Source organism: Patella vulgata, chromosome 9 (assembly GCF_932274485.2).
Source record: "Patella vulgata chromosome 9, xgPatVulg1.2, whole genome shotgun sequence".
Taxonomy (NCBI): domain Eukaryota; kingdom Metazoa; phylum Mollusca; class Gastropoda; family Patellidae; genus Patella; species Patella vulgata.
In genome coordinates, this window is record NC_065887.2 from 16,707,351 (window position 1) to 16,731,189 (window position 23,839).

Consider the following 23,839-nt stretch of genomic DNA (forward strand, 5'->3'; position numbering starts at 1 on the left):
AACTTAGTGGAATCTTAGTAAACCATTCTATATATTTATCTTTACATATTCTTTGTGTACATATATATCACCTAGACATCAAAATTAACAATCTTTATTAATTTATTGTAATATAAACAATTTCATAGTTTAAGTTATTTAATTATATGTGAAATTATTTGTTATAATTTACTACTGAACATGTTTTTTCCCTCTAAATTACTGCTGGTTGATATATTTAAGAGGCATTATGCGAGAAATAAATTTGCCTATTGCCGGGCGTTTTTCTGGCTTAATACAAATTTAATTACATCTGCTGCTTAAAACCTGATGAACATAGCCATTCATATCTTCACATAGAATAAAATATTTTGACTGGAATTTTCAATATATTCATGTTTCATTGTCTATTTTTGAACTATGGAGCAAGAACCCCCAGCTCTTTCTCTAAATATTACATAATGTCTCTTGAATGCATTGACTATATGTTCAGGTAGAATAAGAATGAATGAATTAACTGTGATTATACTAGGACCAAAGTATTACTTGTTATTATTATATTGTTATATAATCTCTGGATAATAATTGTGATATTAGGATATACAAAAAAAATATTTTGGTTCTCGAACAATCTTTACCAAACCTCTGATGTAGGAGGGAGGTTTTTATTTTTGTGTTTTTATTTTGTCAAAGGATAACTACAGGGCTGCATTTATCACATCATGCTGTTTATCAGGAATGTACTATTATCATGTATCATTTATGATTGCCGGTAACATTTATCATAGTTGCATATTTGTTAAAGGAAATTTAAAATAGGTAATTGATGAGATAAAAACAGTGGAAGCCCTTTTGAAGTGATGTAGGCTTAACTGAGAACCAGAATATATTTTTTTGTATGGCCTTATTTTATTGTTTATATTCCGTCCTATTATTCCAGGTTGTGATATACCCTTATTGTGTTTTATAAATTACTTATTTCACATCTATTCAAATTTACTCATAATCTCATTCAAAACTAGAGTTTCACTTTTATTTGTATTGTTGTTAAGATCAGAAAAATTAACACAATTAAATACTCTTTTTTTTTACAATGTTTATGAATTCTTGTACTTTTGATAACCGAGTTTCAGCTTTTTGTATTGTTGGTACGATTAGAAATTTATCAAAGTTTGATTCTAATTTGACCTAATTCATAGACCAATACTTGTACTCTAATGTGTGGATTCTTTGTGCCTGTCTTATCTAATTCTTTCTTTAAAATCAATTGTATTAATTGAAATGTGAGTCATAATTTATTATACTATGCATAAGTCAAGTAGAGAATCAAAATTTATGTTTTTTGTGTTAATTTTTGTATATTATTGTCCATTCTCATATAGCTGTAGATAGGAGAAATATGTCAAGTGGCACGGTATCAATCCCCCACTAGTAAGTGATAAGAATTAGGGTCACCTGTCTAACCCTATGGCTTTTCTCCAGGTCCCCAGGTCTTCTCCCACGGCTAAAGACCCCTACACACAAATTAAGTATTGAAATAAAATTGTACCAAGTATTAATCCTGAAGTAACCTAGTTTGTTTAGAGTGGATTTTAAACCCCATTTCTCTATTTCGCTCCCTCTACAAATGGGTACAAAAATGACTGAGATCAAGCAAATATGCATTAGAATGTATTACCGGTAGATGAGAATATTGTTACAAATATTATTAGAAAATCAAAATCTATGTTTATTATTGTCTTGGTGTGTTTGTTGTGATGCTTAAATAGATAATTTTGTAAATAATGAATCCATGATTACCTAATCAATTAAATGATGAGACAGTCCTGTTTCAAGGGCAAAGAAATTATATTTTTGTACTGTTTTTGTCTTTATAAACCCGTCCAATGTTTTTTTCCAGTTGATTAGGGAAAGTAACTTGTATTCTTAATTAAATCTTTGATAAAGACTTTATTGATAATAGTCTGTATTGTATTCCTAGATTGTTCAAGACTATCTGTGTAAGTGTACGGTACATATGTTTACCTCTAATGAGAGCCTTCTGTTGAATAGGGGAGAAGGTCTTTTCCAACGTTGATTAGGGTTATCTGTGTTTAAGTGTACAGCATTCAAGTTAAAATATGGTTAGCCCTAATCAGCCTTGGTTGATTAGGATAAGTAACTTGTATTTTTAATTAAAGCTTTGATAAAAGGATGTATTATTTCCTATGTTGATTATGGGTTAGGTGTAAGCTTTAATTGACGTATTATTTTGAAAGTATTATTTTCAAAGCTGCTTTAACTGGCTTAGGGCTAATTGGTTAAAGTTAAAATATGTCTAGAGCCCTAATCAGCCATTATGAATATGACCCCCACTCTATACAGTTGGTGCATGGGGTGGGGCTTAATAAGTTATGAATAAGTGATGATTGAAGTGCAGGTCACATATTAGTTAGCATATACACAAATACTATAAATTATGAATATATACAAATATAACAATTGTTTTGATTATTTTAAATTGTTGTGTATGATGATTATTAAAAATTTATACAGAAATCATTTATTTTTTAAGGGAATTTTTTATCCTCCCATTTGAAACACATTTTATTAGTCCATACATGTCCATATTTTCATACCTAGTTTAGCTGAAGAGATCAAAATTTCTGTGAGTTTTGATGCGACTCCATGTGGCTATATGGAGTTCTTAATGGTTGCAAAAACAATCCCACAGACTGTGTTTCCTGTAGAGTGTTTACAAGGATTCTATTACACAGACAGGGGCCATGACTTGGCAAAAATCAATTTTTGTACTTCAATTTTCAAGGAGTTCCTCTTTAAAAAACTAACAAAAAAATCCTGCTAAGTTTTAATGAAAATCCCAAATGCTACAACCTGGGCTGAGATTAAAAGATGTTGAAAAGTAGTGGTAAATATATAGATTTATAACAGACCTTATGATCTAAAGAGCATGAACAAGACCATCTCCATCCAACCGCACCAGGATAAGATATCCATAACAATGTAATAGAAACACTATCATAAGGTCTGTCATTGAGTCATCTGGCGTGGTGTAGATTCCTCGATTGCACCTGACAAGGAGTAGGGTCACCTGGCCAATCTCATGGGTTTTCTCCGGGTCCTCCGGTTTCCTCCCACTGCTAAAGACCCCTACGCGCAAGCGAATTATTGAAATAAAATTGAACCATATGTTATTGTTAGTCCCGAAATGACTTAGTTTGTGTTGAGTGGGCGTTAAACCCCATTTCTCTCTCTCTCTCTCTCTCTGTAGGCGGTTGCGTTGCTGCCCAGGCAAAATTTCCCTCATAGCACACTGTATGGCGTATTGCCGTTTTCCTTAGCCCTGTCCGCTCAAAATAGTAGGACGTTAAACCCCATTTCATTCATTCATTGAACTGCTGACAAGACAGAGCTGTTCTGGCTTGAAGATAGATCTAAACATATATGCCTATCCGGCATCTGCAGTGTTGACCATACAAACTATCAAATCAACTTTTATACGACTTGGTATAGATATACGATATTTAACACTGGAAACGGCTTTATTTTGTTGAGCAGTTTGTTAATTCGGACAATAAAACAATAGCAGTAAAGATTTAAAACTATTATGATATTTATTAAACATGTTTATGCTATAATCAACACATACGAATACAAAAGAAAACTTCTGTAGATAAGAAAGTATATATAATATAATATATATAACGAAGGCACATTAATTCCTTCCCACCATTGTAAAATGACACGTCTAAAGACCTTGGAAATAAGTTCTATATTCAGATCCATAAAATTAACGAACTACACATTTGGATGATTTTATTAAAAATACATTGTATAAGAGCTAAATCTGCCTATTGCAGGTCTTTATTATGCCTTCAAAGGTCATATAAACTATTATATCATGGATTCCACCGTGACGGAATTACACGACACCCCTTATAGACATTTATTACATGACAAGCCTATAATCAACTCTCTAGGCATTGGATGGCCGAGATTTTAACGGATTTAAACCTGGTCATTTATTGATTTAAATTAAAAATGACGAAGCGAGGCTAAGTCTCAAATAACAAGTACCGTTGTTAAGATAATAAACATTCTTGTCAAAACTCCAAACGGCCATAATAAAGTAATTTGGAAGAAACTTTCAATATATTTATTTAACATTATCTATTTTTGAACGATTATTGCAAGAACGAACAGTTCTTTATCAAAGCTAATAAAGATGCATTATGCAAGAGCTAAATCTGTCTGTTTTTGGCTTCAAATGTTATATAAACTATTATTTATACATTTATTTACAAGCCCACAATCCACTATCTAGGTTATCTATGATATTGAATAGATTAGAACAACGTCGCAAATTAAGAATCTTGCGTTAAACTGGATAATCGAGACTTTGTTTATTATCGCACCAATCCAAACTTATCCTTAACTTATAAAAAACTTCTCCAAAATATACAAAACAAAAACATTATATACACGTTATATACAATTCTATGAAATATTGCTGCCATTGTACCCCCATATACACTGGAGGGGAAAGTTTCACCAAAATATACAATATCAATATTAGTTAAATAAGCATAAATATATTCCAGCAGATTGACTGATTCAAGCGGTATTGCTATCAAACAAAGAAATATGAGAATAAATAATATTCTATTAGAACGAATAAAATTATACTTAATTACTTTTTATTCAAATTAAACATAACATCATAAAAAAAAATCAACAGAATTTAATTTCTTGGGTTTTTTTTTCAAATATAATTATATGAAATCCAAATTTTCAATTATATAAAGTTCAATTTTTCATTCAAATGAAGTTCAATTTTTCATTCATATGAAGTTCAATTTTTCATTCATAATTTTGCTTTAATTGATATTATATTGAGCCTTATTTGCAATGCAAATACATATCAAGTTTTCAAAAAGTTTTATTCATTGCAAATATAATTTATCTTTTCATTCAAATGCTTGCATTTTAATGAAATAATTTCTTTTTTATGCAAAGGAAATTAAATTTCAAATATTATGCAAGATGCTATTCGAATAAAATAACTAAACAATAAAAAATAAACAAAACATTACTTATACAGATATATAAATTCAATGTATGTAATTAGATATAAAGAAACAATATTTAAACAATCGTTAGAATATTATGATAAAACCATATAATTCCACGAACAAAATGACAGCTGACCATAATAATGGTTGAGGTAGATAATGATTTAAAGCTCTACTTAAAGCTATATATGATAGGTTATATTATGAAACTTGCACAAAAAGCAATTAATAAAGCTCGACATAAACACAAAACTATACAATGTCTAAGCACTGAAATATATTTTTTCTTTTATTTTTCCCTATTTTTCTAAAAAAAACTTCAAATCCAAATGAAAACATTTGCAGGGAATAATTAAAATAAATACTACAGTTAGACAACTTTTGCAAGGGATTTATTTGTTTGGTTTCAAAATGTCCCTTTTTTCGGGAAATTACAAATCTAAATGCAAACATTTGGAACTTTGGGATAGAATGAATATTGTGGTGGTTTTCTCTAATTATCTAAATACTAACACAACTGAATAAAAGCAAAAGTACACATTCACATAGCTGCCTCAAACATCTCATACAATTATATATGTATCATAATATATGATGAATAAAAATTACAATTAATTGTTATAATGTTCTTCTATAGATATGGTTCATTAAGCTAATTAGCACTAATCAAAAATGTCAATTCCAAACCGGGTCGATGACTTTAATATCAAATGAAACATAAATTGGTGTACTAACATAATCAAACAATTGTCACAATGACTATTTACATAAATATTAAATAATTTGAATAATATATAAATTACAGTTTTATTTTAAGACTGACATGAACATTCCACCGCTCTGACAATACTAGTATCCTGGTATGATAATGTTCCATCCGACGTAAAAACGAGCCCTTTTACTTTTTCAAATCTTGAAGCTTGGCACGCTTTACCTCCCGTGCAAGAACCACTGCATTGTAATGTCGTATACGTTCTGGGCGTAATGATATTACTGTCTGAAAAAAATAATACATTCCGTTTTTATAGATTTCTTTTTATTTATAAATATGTTTTATATTCTAGAAGCAATCAGAACAAATGGCTCAGTGGGTAAAGGCGCTGAGCCACTAATCAGGAGGTACGGAGCTCGATTCCGGTCTTAGTGTGGTTTCCCCTTGTCAGTGGTGCAGGACCACGTCGCCTGATCATAAACCACTCGACCACTCAATAGAATATCAATATGTTGTCCCGGAAGAAACGATGTTGATTTTCTTTTGAAAAATTGACTAAAAACAGAAAATCTAATTCAACTTTAAAATACATCCAAAGCAGCAAGGGTAAGGGTAATCTGGAAGCTTAATCTCATTAAGCTCTAATTAGGATATACTAAATCCTATTTAAGATCCTAATTAGAATTTAGTATGGTTCTTTTATTCATTTGGCCCTAATACACTTCATAGTTACCACGCATGATCTCCCTTTATATAGCGGAAAGAAAGTTTTAACTTTTAATCAAAATTATGTATATCAGACTTTAAAAATATTAACATTTAAAAACTATATATAGAATACACACCTTTTATTTGCTTAACTATTAATTTTCCTTCACATCCCGAATCTCTTAATCGGTGTCTTTGGTATGTATTTTCTTCAACGGTTTGAGGAGAAGATCGTTGAGTGTTCTTGAAAATAAGCTGTGTACTGTCTGTTGTTTTTGTGAAGGTATTAACGGCTTGACGTCTGTGTCTATGTCTAACCCTTTCTTTAGTAGCAATTTGTAGATATGGGTAACTACCAACAGTCCATATAGTACCTCGCTCATTAATATCTTCTTCCTCGCGACAACCAATATCTAAAACAAACAAAAAAAAAACCCAACGCCATTAGAAACGATCTTTGTCATAGAAAACTTGAGAAAATTAATGACTAAGTACGCATGGAAACGGTACTAATAATTACATGTACCGACAATAACCCGCAAAGTATTCTTTGTCAATATCGCCCTAAGTATTGAAAAAGTTGACAGACAAGGAAAAATGCACGATGCACACACTATATTAAAAATGTCAATAACTTCATAGACGATTAATTGTAGATTATTGCTTGTAATGGCCGTGTAGTTTGCGTGTCTTATGGGTTTTGGCTATGTGTGGTGCGGTCCTCCTGCACTTATTACATGTATAAAATAACATTCCAACTCATGCCGTATTGTTTGTAATCAGACAGGGTGAAATGAGCAGGAACCAACGAGTATGATAGACTCAGTGCCCATAAAGAAGTTTAACGTTTTCACCCAGTTTGGGGGGTCCGTTTATTCTTCAATTTTCAACGTTTTTTTATGAACTGGTATGCAAACAGTCTCTAGAAGATTGGTACTCAGGATATAATTTACAGTCAGTTTTTCAAACATTACCTCGCACCATGACTAATATTATTAGAATGTATAGTTCTGTTTTCAATAAATAAACAACATCTACTTACTTGATGGACTGTAACAATCAATTTGTTCAAATAACATGGACGCATTTACTTCATTCTCATTCTCATCTTTAACAGCTACAGCTAGACCGTAGTTTTCTCTGGAACCTGTTATCCACTCGCTAACAGCATCTTTAACATTCAGTACAACCCACGAGGCACCTTCCCAGTTCACCATTTTTGCATCAATTAAACGTTTACGATTGATAACTGAAAATGAAGGAAATGTGGGATATATATAGCTGTTGATTTACAATATTTAAAAGTAGATATAGCCTAAAACTTCAAACTTATAAAAGGGTCGTAGAACGAAAATTTCTGATCATTTTGGCACAGATATTAAATACGTAAATTAAAAGTGGAGACCCTTGTCGAAGGTACCAATGTTTTAAAACGACAAGTTCTTAAGTGTAAAGATTCACTGTGCTGCCTAATAACATTGTGAAATGGAGTTCAACGTCCTACTTACTATGCTATACTTTTCTTTACTGCATTGTGAAAGGAATCAGAATATGAGGTAATAAATTTAGATCTTACCTCTGCCACCACGTCTACGGATATGAAGTGGTCTTAGAAACTGAGATACGGAAATAAGAAGTCGGGAACTTCCACGTCCATTTGCATTGCCTGAAAATAATGTAAGAGTTAATGTTTTGTATTCTCTGCATAAGCCACAATTATGTTATTAATCATACTGAAATGCAGAAAATTTGATCAAAACAAAGTTTGAATTCGGCTTGCAATGCCAATAATTCAAGAGTTCTTAAATGTGTGATTTTATTTATAGAGTTTTTTCATATGTAACTGTTCTCCTTCCATTCCACGTTTTTAAATGTATTTGTTTTTACTTTTTTGTAATGTATATTGTACAGCGCATCTGAACACATTTTATGAAAGCGTGCGCTATATAAATGCTTTAATGTTTAAGTAATAAATGAAATGGGGTTTAATGTCCCACTGTTCTGGACCGACTATGGGTCTTTTACGTGCACGTAAACGTGTGCGTGGGATCTCGGTTTTTCATATCACCCAAACGACTACATGCTGTCCTTGCCAATCCCTCGACTACTTTGGGGTAACGACGCCGGCAAACTTTCTCGACCAATACAGGGAGCGAAACCGAGACATGCTGGTTAGCGGCTCCCACATTTTGGGAAAGGGAGCGCTATTCAAATACTTTAATAATATAATAAAAAATAATGAAACTTATGAACCCACCAGCATTGTATCTGATATAAAGCCTAAGTGTAGCCGAGGTTAGTTGTTTACGATTATTTAATTCTGGTACGTCTTGATATAGATGTAAAACATTAGAGTTCTCTGTCCATAATGAATAATCTATGGAGTCGGGTACATCACCTGAAAAAGGAGATAACAAACAATAGAATACTTTTCAGATTCGATTCGTATGAAAAAGATAAATAAAAATAAAAATAACAAAGAAGGCGTAAGAGAGAGAGGGAGAGAGAGAGAGAGAGAGAGAGAGAGAGAGAGAGAGAGAGAGAGAGATCGGGTTTAACGTCCACTCGACGTAATTTTATTTCAATAATTCGTTTGAACGTAGACCATTCGGCCACGGGTTAGATCTAATTGATAAGGCCAACTTCAAGTTTGGTCAAAAGATCACGAGGTGTAAACAGGGCTAGCGCTAATCCCAACCCTAACGTTAACCCCGGACATAGCCCTAACGCTTACCCTAACACTAACCTACAATCTCGCCAACAATCACGTGCCCTAAGCTTATTTACATCTCAGCGACCTTGACGAAAATTGAGTTGGCCTTAACAAATAGATCTTACCATTCGGCCACCCAACACCTCAGCTAAGTGAACGACAATAGCTAGGAAGTGAGCTACCATTCTGTCATTCTTAAATTCGTAATTTTAACATATACACGAATAAAATTTTTGTTGTTTGTGTTTACACAGTTTCTGTTTTGTCTACCGACTTAGGAAAATGACGTCTGGTGTGCATTAATATTCCAGATTCTACTGAAATACTAGAAACAGTAAACAATGTCGTATGTTCTTGTAGGTGGCGAACTATTTCAACACTTTACAAATATTTAAAATAGAAAATAATAACAGGATATGGTACTATAAAAGGAAGGAGTGGACCACATCTGTTAAACATAGGCCTATTTACAATATCAGCCTGTGTGAACCAGAGTTTTAAAGCAGCTAAATATATTTTCTTTGAAGCATAGAGTGAACGAAAAAAGGAAATGAAATGGGGTTTAACGCCTACTGTTCTGCTCCGACAGGGCTAATGAAGACGGGCATACAATGTGGTATAGGGGATATTTTGCCCGTGCAGCGACGCTGCGGCTTACTTTCGAATTCCAACTGCCAAATGTTGTTTTATACATATACAAGCCAAGTTGTACACGGGACCTCGGTTTTTCGCTCAACGCCGAATAATTCCCGATGAACTTCCTAGGCCAACACCGGGATCAAATACCGGCCCTCCAATTTAGCGAAGACAACGTCTGACTCACTGGGCCACCGTATCCCCACTAAATGAACGAAAATGGTCTAAAAAGAACATAGTAATGTATATGCAGTATGAATCTATATAAACTGGTTTACATTTATCTTGCTATTTTTTTTAATTAAAAATCAGTTATGTTCATCGAAATAAGTGAGCAATTCAAATTGAATGGCAGTCGACGGCGCCTGGGTAGTCCGGTGTACATCGGCAGTTTGACTTGACATTACAAATGATGCTTTTAACATTGGTCATTGTGTATTAATTATTTGATATTAAGAGCCCATATTTTCACGATAATGGACCAGTAATTGGTGCTTGTAATATCGAAAACTGTGGGTAGGCCTTATGGGTTTGGGTGTTACGCCTTTTAAATGAAATGAAATGAAATGAAACGGGATTTAACGTCCTATTTTTCTGCTCCGAATTGGGCTAATGAAGATGGCATACACCACACAGTGTGCTATAAGGGAAATTTTGCCCGGACAGCGGCACTACGACCTACTCTTATATCGAATTCCAACTGTCAAGGGATTTGTTTTTACGTGCAAGCCAAATGTGTACGCGGAACTTCGGTTTTTCGTCCCATCACTGACTAGGGGAACCACGCCGGAAAATCTGGATGAACTTTCTCGGCTAGTGCAGGGATCGAACACCTGACCTCCAGGCTAGTGAGCCAGCGTCTTACCCACTGCCACCGTGACGTCCATTACGCCTTTTTAAACTCCGTAGTAGCATTATATGTATTATTATGACATGGGATGTTTTTAACTTGGAGGAATAAAATATTTAGGGCGTAATACCGGAAGGTAATTTTATCAATACCCTCTGGCAAACTCCAGGAGTGAGGGTGAAATAATTGCGTTAGTTGAAATTTCGCTTATTATCATAGCAATGATACTTGACAATCGGATATTTCTTGTCAAAACTTCAAACACTCATAAATGGATAATCTAGACTTTGGCTCGGTTGTCAAGCACGCCACATCTTCAAATAGTCATAACTTCACACAGAATAAAGTAATTTGTATTAAATTTTAAATATATTCATTTTTCAATATCTATTTTGAAATAATATAGCAAGATCGGTCAGCCCTTTATCTAAATTTTACATAATGTATCTTTCAGAAAAATGGCTTGATTGTTTCAAGGCGAAATGTTAACTACAATAGGCAGAATACCTGCAATAGGCAGATTTAGCTCTTGCATATATGTACACAATTAGGGGGGGGGGGGGGCGAATGGTTAGCACGTGCGTGCTGTATCATAAGGCCTGTCATTGAGTCAACTGGCGTGGTTTCGAATCCCCGGTTGTACGTGACAAGGAGTAGGGTCGCCAGTCCAACCTCGTGGGTTTTCTCCGGGTCCCCCGCTTTCCTCCCACTGCTAAAGACCCCTACGCGCAAGCGAATTATTGAAATAAAATTAAATTACGTGCACGCCATTGTATACAAGAGCCCTCGGTTTTCCGTCCCATCCGAACGACTAGACACTTGTCCTTGTCCGACCCTTCGTCCTGCATCACTGACAAGGGGGGAAACCACGTCGGAAACATCGATGAACTTTCTCGGCTAATGCGTGAATCGAACACTCGACCTCCAGGCTAACGAGCCAGCGTCTTATCCATTTAGCCACCGTGAGCCCGCTCTTTCTTAAAGATATTGTATACATGTACTTACATCGTGAGGCAAAGCATTGTTTCTCATGGATAAATCTGCCTTGTGGTGTAATGGACGGGTTAGAGAACAGATTTTCTCTGGTTTCAAAGTCTATTGTCGGGGGTTTACTCCAACCTAAAGTGTTCAATATCTGTTGGCGTATCATATTCAGTCTGTATTCACGATATCTACATAAAATATAAATAAACATTAATAAAATTCAGTCTGATTACAAATTAATAACAATTCATTCACACTCCCGGGCAGTGATACGTTTTTTTCGATCTAAATATATCCATTTATTAGTTCTTAAAAACAACAAATTCCAACTATTTTTCGTAACAAGAGGAGTTTTTCTATTAAAATATTTCAATAACTTAAATAACTCCTTTTCTGATTTCAAATTAAAATTTATATTGTGGTAACAGGGTTTTTTTTTATTAAATTTGAAATAAACTTTGGAGACTAGAGTTGACAATGCCGGTATTAAGTATTAAGACATGTGCTTGGCAATTTAAGGGGCGTGAACCATATCGTTCAGAAAGCATCCGTCGTGATCAGCAAACAGCATGGTATTGATACTTCAACATGTTCATTTCATTCACTGATGACCATTCAACGTCTATATTTGTAAATAAGGTCATTGAAGGTCAATGTCTGGTCAGTTAACTTGAGCAGACGTCTGGGGCATCCATGCTTGTTTATTGTCTGAGTCTGTCTCGAAGTACATGTAGTCCTCATTATGTGATTGGAAATTTCCAGACCGAAAGAATATTTTTTTCTTTTTTGCCCTTTTAGAATTCGTATTTTAGCATGAGTTTACATAATTTGGAAATTAAATTGAAAAAGTAATTTGGCACAACAGATTTGGAACAGAGTTTTGAAAAAGGAAATTACGTATGATTTATTTAATAACCAAATCACTGTCAAGTGTGTCTGATTTCAGGTTTCAGATGTCCTGTTTTGTGGAAAACATGTTGACCACACGGAAAACACAATAGTACAGATGTTGTTTATTTGTTGTTGTTGTCGGGTTTTTTTTGTTTGTTTTTTTTTTTTTTAAATTGGTTTTAGTTTGTTTTGTTTCGTTTTTTTTTAAACCCCGATAAACTTTAAAGCTACGGAGACCCTGTATTATTCATTGTTTACGCTTGAAAGAAATTTTCCTTGTGTTATATATGAATCTATTTTCCAATGTAAAGTACAACATCATCTCGTCCATCTCGACCTTTTGGCAACAATTCAAAATAGTGCAATAACTAGGCGTTTTGCCAAGAAAGAAGTGGAATACTACTTGCTGGACAGGGCCAGAAGGTCAATCCAATGATTTAATACTATTTTTGTTTACAGTCCCTGACCTAGATTTATGACCAAAAACGAAAAGCTAAAAAAAAACCCTGTTCTTTTTTGTTGACAATGTTTGTAAGAAAGAATTTTTTCAAATTGATATTTTTATTCTTATACAAAACATCGCAATATTAATGTTTTCACCCCCCAAAATGTTTTAGAACGATGAACCCTTTCTTATCAATTTTTGCAGGAAATCTTATTTTAAAAAAGAAAAACAGACTCATTTATATGAAATGCGTATTGCAAAGTAATGGACTGTTCATCGTTTCTATTATATCACAAACTAGGTTAATTATTCACGAAAATCGATCGCAGCTTTTACAAATATGTTTGTAAACAAGATAAATACGTAAGGTGGAAGTGGCGCACCCTGAGGTAATCACCTATACTATTCGTGGGCTTTTCATCGTGAACGTGATGTAATCTGTAGCGTGTATGATGCAATTTTCTCACGAAAATCTGTAAATCCGTCAAACTAAGACATATTTATAGGAACAATAAACAATTTTTAATATTTACTCAAATTCTACGCATATTTGATAGAAACACGTGTTTTATACTACAAATTATATAACATTGCCATGCTTATCAAATGTAAAGCTTTTAGCATTTTTCTTTTTAAATTCACAATTGATAATTAATTATTTATATTAAGCTTTATTAATATTTTATATATTTTGAAATATCTATATTCTTACCTTTGTCGCATTCTGATGTTGTGGTCAGCAGATTCTTCAGTTGGTAGAGAATTTGTCGAATTTGAAAATTCTTCAATATCCGCTTGCGGCTGACTGGAAATTTGTGCAATTGAAAAGTGATGCACACATGTTAGTAGAATTAATTCTACTCCCAAAATCTTTTCAAGCATGTTTTACGCGTATTGCAATTTCTTTTCAATTTAAAAGTTTAATTCCTAATTTTTCACAACAAAAAAGTTTTTGATTTTTTTTTTCAATAAAGAAAACGGATAAATAAACTAGTTCGTTAAATATGAATGATAATTGATGTTTCATACACTGTTATGCTCTAGTGGTTGACGTCCGTATTCGTGGCTTCTCGTAGTAGTAATAATAATACAAGCTCGTTTCACCTCAATGACTTTGCTCATTCACTCGTGGTTTGTTCGTGGTCTGTCAGAGCTCTCTTCATTCACACGTCTGCCCACTTCAGATGGCGGCAAGATTCTGACGAATGCGAGGTGTTGTTGATTTTATATTTGTGGGGCTTGTTGTGACGTTTAATTTGCGTGTGGTCCAGACTTTAGTGTACTACAAATGATTCTTGCCAATTTTAGTACACAGTCTATCCCCGCCCAGACAGACCCATCTTAATGAAAAAAAGACGAATGAACACAGCTATCTTGTGAAAACGTTGTCTGGCCGAGAGGGTTAATCCCGCCTCTATGTCTAGTAACCAAAGATTTGAATAATTCTAGAACCATCCATTCTAAAACCCACCTTAGATATAGGTTTTGAAATTTACTTGACTAATTCTAGAGAAGTACAAATTTTGTTAAAAGATTAATGGTGAAAAATATATATATATATTTAATAAAAGATTAGTAGACAAATATCTACATACCTAAATTTTATTTATGTTTTTTCGACTCGAAAATCGCAAAAATTCAATCATGATCAGGCGTCGTACACAAAGCAGACCGTGCTTACTCTTTTTGAAGCACCCAAATGTCCACATTCTCATTTGAGAAGTTCACATAGCTAACAATAATATGTATGAAGAATTACGCCACCGTTGCCGCGATCATAATAACAGTTTGATGGACAAAATTACGCATATTTCCTTTACCAATATTTTTTTTTAGGATTTTAATCCCTTTATACGATCGTCTTCCTTTTCATCATCATGATCTATCTTCATCATTGTCATCGTCGTCTTGATCTTTATCGTTCCCGCAGCAGCAGCAGTTTTGGTAACTATGTTAACGATAATTATGTCGATGGTGCGACTTAGGTGAGGGTGAGGAAGAGAAAAAAAGGTGCAAAAATAATTGTTTTATTGCGTCACCCAACCGTAAGAAAAAGTTTTGTCAGCCATATGGACCGTCTTTCTGTATTAGATTTATTATTCACCCTATAGATATTAAAGGAGCTAAATCGCTATTCTTTGGCACTTAGAAATGGGCACAAATGGGTCGCAACACATATAATAATGTAATATGAATGTATATAAACTAATTTACATTCAATTGTTTCTGTTTTCAGTGTAATTTCTAATCAGTTATGTTCGGCGAAATACGCTAAGAGTCCAAACTGAATGGCAGTCTTTGGCGTCTAATCCAGTCTACATCGGTAGTATTCTCCTGTGGGATATGTTTAGCCTCGTTCATCGAGTCGCTTCATTACAAATGGCATTCGAAAGCATTCTGGCACGAGATTCGTGTGCCAATTTTAAAATTTTCATTGTGTCTTAAATATTGGATATTAGAAGTCCATCTTTGCACGGTAAGATAACAACATCAATGTTGATTTAAATTGACCAATAAGTCGTGTTTGCAATGTCAAAGACTGTGGATGGTATTGAGTTAAAGACTTGCCTCCTTAATTTCAGGAAACGTACCCTAAAACATTAAGGCTTTTTGGTAACTATGCCATTTCACGAATGTAGCCAAAGAACAGACCAGATTTACATGCTTAAACATACATTATGCAAGAGCTAAATCTGCCTATTGCAGGTCTTTCTTTAGGCCTGAAATGTTATCTAAATTATTAATTAGAAATTAATTATTAATTAACTTATCCAGACCATAACCAACTCTCGGTGTAATCGCTAGCCTGTGATGTTTATTGGATTAGGTTCCGATTTCCTGTTCGACTTCCATTCATTTTTTAATCATGAAATGGAAAATCGAGACTAGTTTTTTATCGTACCGACTTCCGTAATGATGATCGAGGCTAGGTCGAAAATTCGCGGTTCAGAGTGGATCAATTTGACTGAAATTTTCAGCAAATTCCCTTTACATTAACTAGTTTTTAACTATTATAATGAGAACTGCCAGTTCTTTATCTAATCTTCCATAATGTATCTTTAAATTTGAGTCCCGGTAATACAATGTAAATATGTCCGAATAGGCAACTCATTTCAATACTCAAACATAGCAACGAGAATAACTCTTGAGACATAGACTAATCCAACTATATGTAATTCAGTGCGTTGTAAAAATAAAAAAAAGAGTTAAATTACGGTATAATTATTGTTAAATTTTTGTGGTTTTTGCCTTTTGTAATTTTGGTGGGAATATAGTGTGACCCAGACAGAAGGTTACTTGGTCTGGATTTTGATTGTAAATATTTGTGAAGTATAGTTTGTTTACATTTCCTCGACAGCTAATTCATCTCCAACTAATAAATACGTATACAAGCATACCTAGATATAGTTTTGTAAAGAGGGCTTAATTATATATTTATGAGGGGGCCCATTTGTGTAGCATAATTGCACCGTATCAACCCGACATGACTTTTAAAAAAATAAAATAAAAAAACAATTAATATTAAAGTAGCATTTCTATTTTTGCGATAAATATATTCTCTTTTAAAAAAATTGTTTGTCGTAGCCATCTTGGAATTGCGACATATCAAAAATAGAAGACCGTCAATCGATGCGCAATTGTCCAAGAATCAACATGTCAAGTTTCATCAAGATCAGACGAAAGAAGAAGACTGGCAGCGCTTGTGGCCCAAAACAAAAATAAAATATATATATATATATATATAATTTATTAAATGACGAAAATAATTATTATGAAGAATAGACAATTGAACGACAGATCGGATTCAAATCTAATGGAAATCGGACCCATCAGATAGCGTCGAGAGTTGATTATGGCCTTGTCGTGTTAATAAATGTCTAATTAATAGATTATATAACATTTCAGGCCTAAAGAAAGACCCACAATAGGCATATTTAGCTCTTGCATAATGTATATTTACCTAAATTGTGAAGCGCAAATCATAATAATTCTAATTTGCTGTTCAGTATCATCTGTTCAGTATAAATTAATCACATTGCAAGCCCACACTCGGCAAACCTCGGCAGATTCCAGTACTCTACATCTAGTCTCGGCGGTAAGCGATATGTAGCTACACACGTACAATAGCGTTGCGGCACCTTATAACTTACTAGGAAAACTTGTCGCTTTTAGAAAGGAGTTCTCAAAATTGCGTCGTTCGAAGAGTGTGTAGAAATTTCAGTTCAAAATAGGATAAACTTGATAGAAAAACAGCTTCAGGCTTTGAAAGCTTTGTATGATAAAACATTCTTCAAAGTAGTTCCAATGGTGGACTTCATCATAGAGCCAAGGCTAGATATAGGGGAGTTTGCTGGGGTTTGCCGAGTGTACAAGCCCATAATCAACTCTCTAGGCCATCGGGTGGCATAGCTATTATGTGGATTGGACAAGCGTCGCCATTTTATTATTTAACGCTAAAATGGATAATAGAGACTTTGTTTACTATCTTGTCAAAATTCAAACTCTCATAACTTCGCTAAGAAGAGAGTAATTTGACTAAAATTTTCAATATATTCTAGTTTTGAACTATTATAGTAATAACGCCAAGCTCTTTGTTTACATGTAAATCTTACATAACTGTACATATTTTATAAAGCGTCACTTTAAATGAAATATTTTTAATAAAACCTTACATGTACACTTGAAGAACTGAAATTTATATAAATGTACGTATACATGATTATATAAAAGACATGTAATCTATAAAGTTGTGTTATGAATGCATCATTTCTTTACAATGGAACTGATTATTCAAATATGCATATTATATCATTCTCAATTCCATAATTGCATATTTGCTCTACATTTCTCCACTTCACCATTCACTCCCTGTTAATATAATACGTTCATTGTAAACGAAACGACCGAATAAACATTATAACGATGTGTAAAATATTTTTTGCATCCAAAACTGCAATTTATTAGCTTAGAAATGCGGGACCCTTTCTTCGTTTAAAGATTTACGAACAATACATTCTTCTTAAGGCAAAAATTAAATTCCCCAACTCGTGTTCGAAGAAATACCTCTGGGTTTAAAAAAATACTTAAACCACTCAGAGAAATGGGTATTATTATATTATAAATAATGTGTTTTCTTTCTTTGAGATAATATGCATTCGTCATCAAAAAACTGGAAAATTTACGGTCTCCGTCTTTCGTAACTTTATTAACAAATGTCTCAATTATTTGAATAAAGATGTATAACGCAAGAGGTGAATCTGTCTATTGCAGATCTTCAAATGTTATGACCAGTCCTTAATCAATCATTGATTAAATATGCAGACAATGCCCGTCATACACGCGTTAAACGATAGTATGTCAGGTACTCACGATAGATATGCCGACAACCCAGCCTTCGTTTATTATCGTGTCAATCGGCAATCGTCGGAGACTATTTAGTTTGTTAAAACTTCCAACATTCATAACACTGTGCAATAATTCTTATCTTATGGCAATGATACTTGACAATCGGCTATTTCTTGTCCAAACTTCAAACACTCATAAATGGATAATCTAGACTTTGACTCGGTTGTCAAGTACCGTTGCTACGACAATAAACAATCTATTCCATATATATTCATATTTCAATATCTATTTTGAACCATTATAGCAAGAACGGTCAGCTCTTTATCTAGGCTACATCTTCAAACATTCATAACTTCGCCCAAAATAAAATAATTTGACATATAGTAGTGAAAAGAACCGCTCAAAGCCACCCATTATTCGGATAATATCTATTTTGCACACTAAAATGTACTTAAATTGATTATTTAATATTTAAGTAGTCCAAATTGAATTACAGTCTTTGGCGTCTGGTTATTTCAATCTACACCGGTAGTGTTCTCCGGTGGGGTATGTTTAGCCTTGTTCGTCGAGTTGCTTCATTACAAATGGCGCTAGAAAGCATTCGGGCACGCGATTCGTGTGCCAATTTTTAAATTTTCATTTGGTCTTAAACATTTGATATCAAAAGTCCAACTTTTCACGGTAAGATAACAATACAAATTTTGATTTAAATTGACCAATAAGCCGTGTTTGCAATGTCGAAGACTGTGGATGATATTGAGACTTGCCTCCTTTAAACACCAATTCAATTCATTTCATTTTATTCTACCTCAATCTATACGTAATGTCTCTTTAACCAAACAGTGTACTTATGAACATATTCTGTGGGTTCAAGAAGGATACTGAAATTATTACGCGAATTGATATACACGCATGGTTTCTCCTCAATGCCTACCTGGTACAATATTGAACCAATATTCTAATACTCATTCATTAACTCGCGCCTTACATTTACACAATCCCCTTTCCTTTCTTTTCTTTGGATTCGTTTTATCAATATAGTGTATCAGCCAGTAGGTCACATATTTTTGACAAAGGTCATTGTTGTCTGATGTCGGAGTAATTTGGTGTGATAACTGCACGAAAATCAACAAGTCTTTTTTTCAGGGACCCTTTCGATTATCCGCAAAGTTGTCAGCCAGTAAGGCACTTACTAACCCGGTATTGGTCAAGAAATTTCCTCTGACTTTTCCAGCGTGGATTCCCCAGGTCGTTTCCTGACAGTTTGGGATTTGGTGAAGAGTAGGCGAAAACGCCTCTTTCTTGGCAAAATGTCCCCCATAGCGAGATTTTAGAGAGAAATGGGATGTAACGTCCATTCGACACAAACTAGGTAATTTCGGGACTAACACAACTTTATTTCACTATATCCCCTGCGCGTAGGGGTCTTTAGCAGTGAGAGGAAACCGATTGACCCGGGGAAAACCCACGAGGTTGGACAAGCTACTCTATTCCTTGTCACGTACAAGCGAGGAATCAAAACCACGCCACTTGACTCAATGAAAGACCTTATGATTTAACACGCGCGTTAAACCACTAGACGCCCCCCATCTCCTCCCGTCCCCCATAGCACATAAAATGGCGTGTGAACATCGCCATCAGCCCAATTGGTTAAGAACATTAGAACGTTAAATCCCCATTTCATTTCATTTCATTTCTTCTTTATTGATGCAATGAAAATGACACCGTGTGTGTAGTACTATCGGACTTCCTTATTGTGTTGGGGATCACGTGGCTAAGTGGGTAAGACGCTGGCTCGCTAGCTTGGAGGTCGTGTGTTCGATCCCTGCATTGGCCGAGAAAGTTCATCCAGATTTTCCGGCGTGGTTCCCCCTTGTCAGTGATGCAGGACGGAGGGCCTGACAAGGACAGCTGTCTAGTCCTTCGGATGAGACGAAAAACCGAGGTCCCGTGTATACATTGGAATGCACGTAAAAGATCCCTTGGCAGTTGGAATTCGATATTAGAGTAGGCGATAGTGCCGCTGCCCGGGCAAAATTTCCTTCATAGCACACTGTATGGCGCATGCCCGTCTTCATTAGCCCAGCATAGGAGCAGAACAGTAGGACGTTAAACCCCATTTCATTTCATTTTCATTTCCTTATTGTGTTTGTTCTCCTCGCGTGATCGTAATATATAACACTACAGGTTATATAACTTTATTGTTAAGCTGAAATGGCTTCGAAGGTCTCTCGTTCTCAATAAATAATAGCTGATCGGAATACCTCAACACCCTACTTTATAACCCTGCACGTCTTAGATTGACCTTGACGTTAATTTCCATCCCAAATATGGAATAAACCTCCCCATTTCTCAAGACCAGGGGTGAGAACATTACATTATTTGGTCTACCAGCCATAGGTCAATAAACAGACAGAATTGTATGGATATTTTGACAATGGTTAGGATTTTACCAAAATATCACTGGTTTTTTTTATCTATAAATATATCATTAACGTTCATTAAGAACGTGTGATTTGACTCTATAGAAAGAGTGAAGCAACAATTTTTCAAAGACGCAATATTGCCTTCTGGACCAAATTGGTACATGTGAGATGTTTTGAAACGACATGACAGTCATAAACATACTGCAATCTTATATACAGATATATACACAAAGCCAAAAATTGAGCACCCCCTGTATTTTTCACAATGACTTGTTTTACGAGGTTTGGACCGGAAGCCCCGATACTATAACCTCGGAAAAACAAATGTGGTTTGCAAGAGTACATATTTGACAATACCATAACGTAAAGAGTTTATACAGTTTTGCCATTTTAATCATGATTCTGGAAGAATTCCAAGGTGCCATATTTGAGCCAAACTGAGTCACAATAAGTATGGAAGTGCAGAGTCAGAAACACAATTCAACATCGTGAATGATGCTCAAAAATCTCAATTTGAGTCCACAGATAACATTGATCACACAAATCATCAATAGTGGGTAAACATGCAACGTGCCCGGATGACAGTTTTTTTCCAAAATGATGCCGTGGCAGTCCTGACTTGGCCTGCAATGAGCCCAGACCGCAACCCGTTAGAGCATGTTTGGGACATTTTGGGGCGTCGAATGCACATTTCGAGACAGTTCTTCATAGAAAATTGCAGCAGGCCACACGACTTACTGGAGGAATGTGACGAAGGGTGGAAATTGTCGTCCGGGCATGTGACAGATTTACCAACTATTGATGATACTGCCAACACGGCCTCGAGCTTTCGCCCCATCCCAACGACTAGACACTGTTCCTAGCTAGGTCCTTCGTCCTGCACCGCTGGCAAGGGAAATCCGAACCGAAAATTCGCGAGAAACTAAAAAATATCCAGACGTAAAACTATAGCTACTACTACTACCATGTTAAAGTTTATTTTTAGCATTTCGAAACAAAAATTAACATATTATGTTAATTAGGCTGATGTTTGAATCTATAATTTCTCAACTGGTTTTTTAATAGGGTATGTGTATATCACCTGATGTATTCTGTGTTGTCATAAACACGGTTTTAATTTACATAAACTTGTATGTGCGATTTAGCTGAGTCAATATGTTTATCATAGTTTTTTGTGGGAGCAGAATAGGGTAGCGGGTACAGCAAAACGCCCTACGGGCATGAATGGATCAAAGAGAATATTTTATGAATATTTACTCACATCACAGATATAAACCAGTCGGCTTTCTACCGGATTTACTATCTATGTATGAATGAATGGAATTTTTTGTGCACGTCCCGCGACAAACCTCTTCATTCATAACTTAAGTAATCGTGTTTTTTTGTAAAAACAGAGTTACAAATCATAGGTTAGTTGACAACCGAATATTAACAAGGGAAGTCTTTGTTATCACGTAGCAAAAAAATGGTATTCAGATATCGTTTAACAAGAGAACTGTAATTACGCTTGTTGGTTTTTTTCCACGGCTCGGCGGCCCCACACCTTGAAAAGATATCCTACCTAGCAAGAAATTGCTTTGATGTTGGTTATGGATTGTTATCAAATCTGTAGCTGTGATGATCAGGCCAGGCTTAACACGTTGTGTTCTGTCTAGACTAGCGTAGTTTATCAGGTGCACGGCGGAAAACACGTCGTGCCGTCGAGGTACACGTTGCCCCAGCATTGTTTCGTCTGGAACCTAGACAATATATCTATGTTAAGTTAGTATTTAGCGGCGGTTCAAGCTATGTCTACAACTATATTAATCGTCGTATTTGTAAACAGGTTGCTACCAGATGTCATGTGGTTAATCCGTCGGCCGCCTGGGTAGTACAGCAGTTTTATGGATTTGCCTACCTGACAGCAAGTACTTTGAAGCACAGAAAAGATCTACTCGTGTATTCTAAAGGCATAAACACAATCTGTATATTTATTTATGTTACTTAAAAGTCAATAAAGCCCTAGGGGTTCCTTTGGCTGGTAAAGTCCAAATGAGTTTTGTGCAATTACGGTTAACTCACCTGGACAGTTTGTCTTCAATATTCGAAGAACTTCTATTGTTACAGCCACTAGCTCGGTCTTACTCTCTAAAGGCGTTTAAGGTCCACTCGATACAAACTAGGTCATTTCGGGACTAACATACAGTTCAATTTCAATAGGGGTCTTTAGCAGTGAGTTTAAACCGGAGAACCTGGAGAAAACCCACGAGGCTGGACATGCGACCCTACTGCTCTTGCTCAACCATGCACCCATGGCCAAGCCCCACAAATCAACATATATTCTAAGAACCTCTATTGTTACAGCCGCTATCTAGGTCTTACTCTCTAAAAGGGTTTAAGATCTACTCGACGCAGACTAGGTTATTTCGGGATCAGCATACAGTTCAATTTCAATTGGGGTCTTTAGCAGTGGGTTTAAACCAGATAACCCACGAGGCTGGACATGCGACCCTACTCCTTGTCACGTACAAGCCAAGCTTAGGCTCGAAACCACGCCACTTGAGTCAATGACAGACCTTATGATCTAAAGCACATTAGACCACCAGACCACCCAGCTCACCAGATAGGATCTATGGGTGCTAATTTGTGTTATTAAGGATAAATAGACGGAGTGAATTATTAATTCATATTTTAAGAAGTTAAACACATTTGGGAACACGTCATTAAGCCTCATCCCCGAATAATGATATACACGTACACTCATAAGTATGTACCCGGTTCGATTTCGAAAGCATCCCATACCCATATATGTGGATCCGCTAAAGGTCGATAATGCAAAATCACAAATGAAATTTCGGTTCAGTAAACTTGATAGAAATAAAAGTTTAAAAACTTGACATTAATGCTTCCAGCTGTTTCCGGTTTGCTGGAAGAAACACCCATTTATTTCGTACAGGAGTGCCAGTATGGTGAATGATTGAATGAATGAAATGGGGTTTAATGTCCCACAGTCTGCTCCGACTGGGATAATGAAGACGTGCATACGCCAGTGTGCTATGAGGGAAATTTTACCCGGACAGCGGATCTTTGATGTGCAC

General features: G+C 35.1%; 1 protein-coding gene across 1 annotated transcript; it reads right to left on the reverse strand.

The window, feature by feature from the left end:
- Positions 1-3,575: 3,575 nt before the first annotated feature.
- On the reverse strand, positions 3,576-14,266 carry LOC126832376 (uncharacterized). Its single transcript, XM_050563129.2, has 7 exons — positions 13,703-14,266; positions 11,676-11,842; positions 8,729-8,869; positions 8,048-8,137; positions 7,514-7,720; positions 6,609-6,884; positions 3,576-6,048 (listed from the first exon to the last, which is right to left on the reverse strand). The coding sequence occupies exons 1-7, from the start codon at positions 13,870-13,872 to the stop codon at positions 5,864-5,866; spliced, it is 1,236 nt and encodes a 411-aa protein (XP_050419086.1). The 5' UTR covers positions 13,873-14,266; the 3' UTR covers positions 3,576-5,863.
- Positions 14,267-23,839: the final 9,573 nt, after the last annotated feature.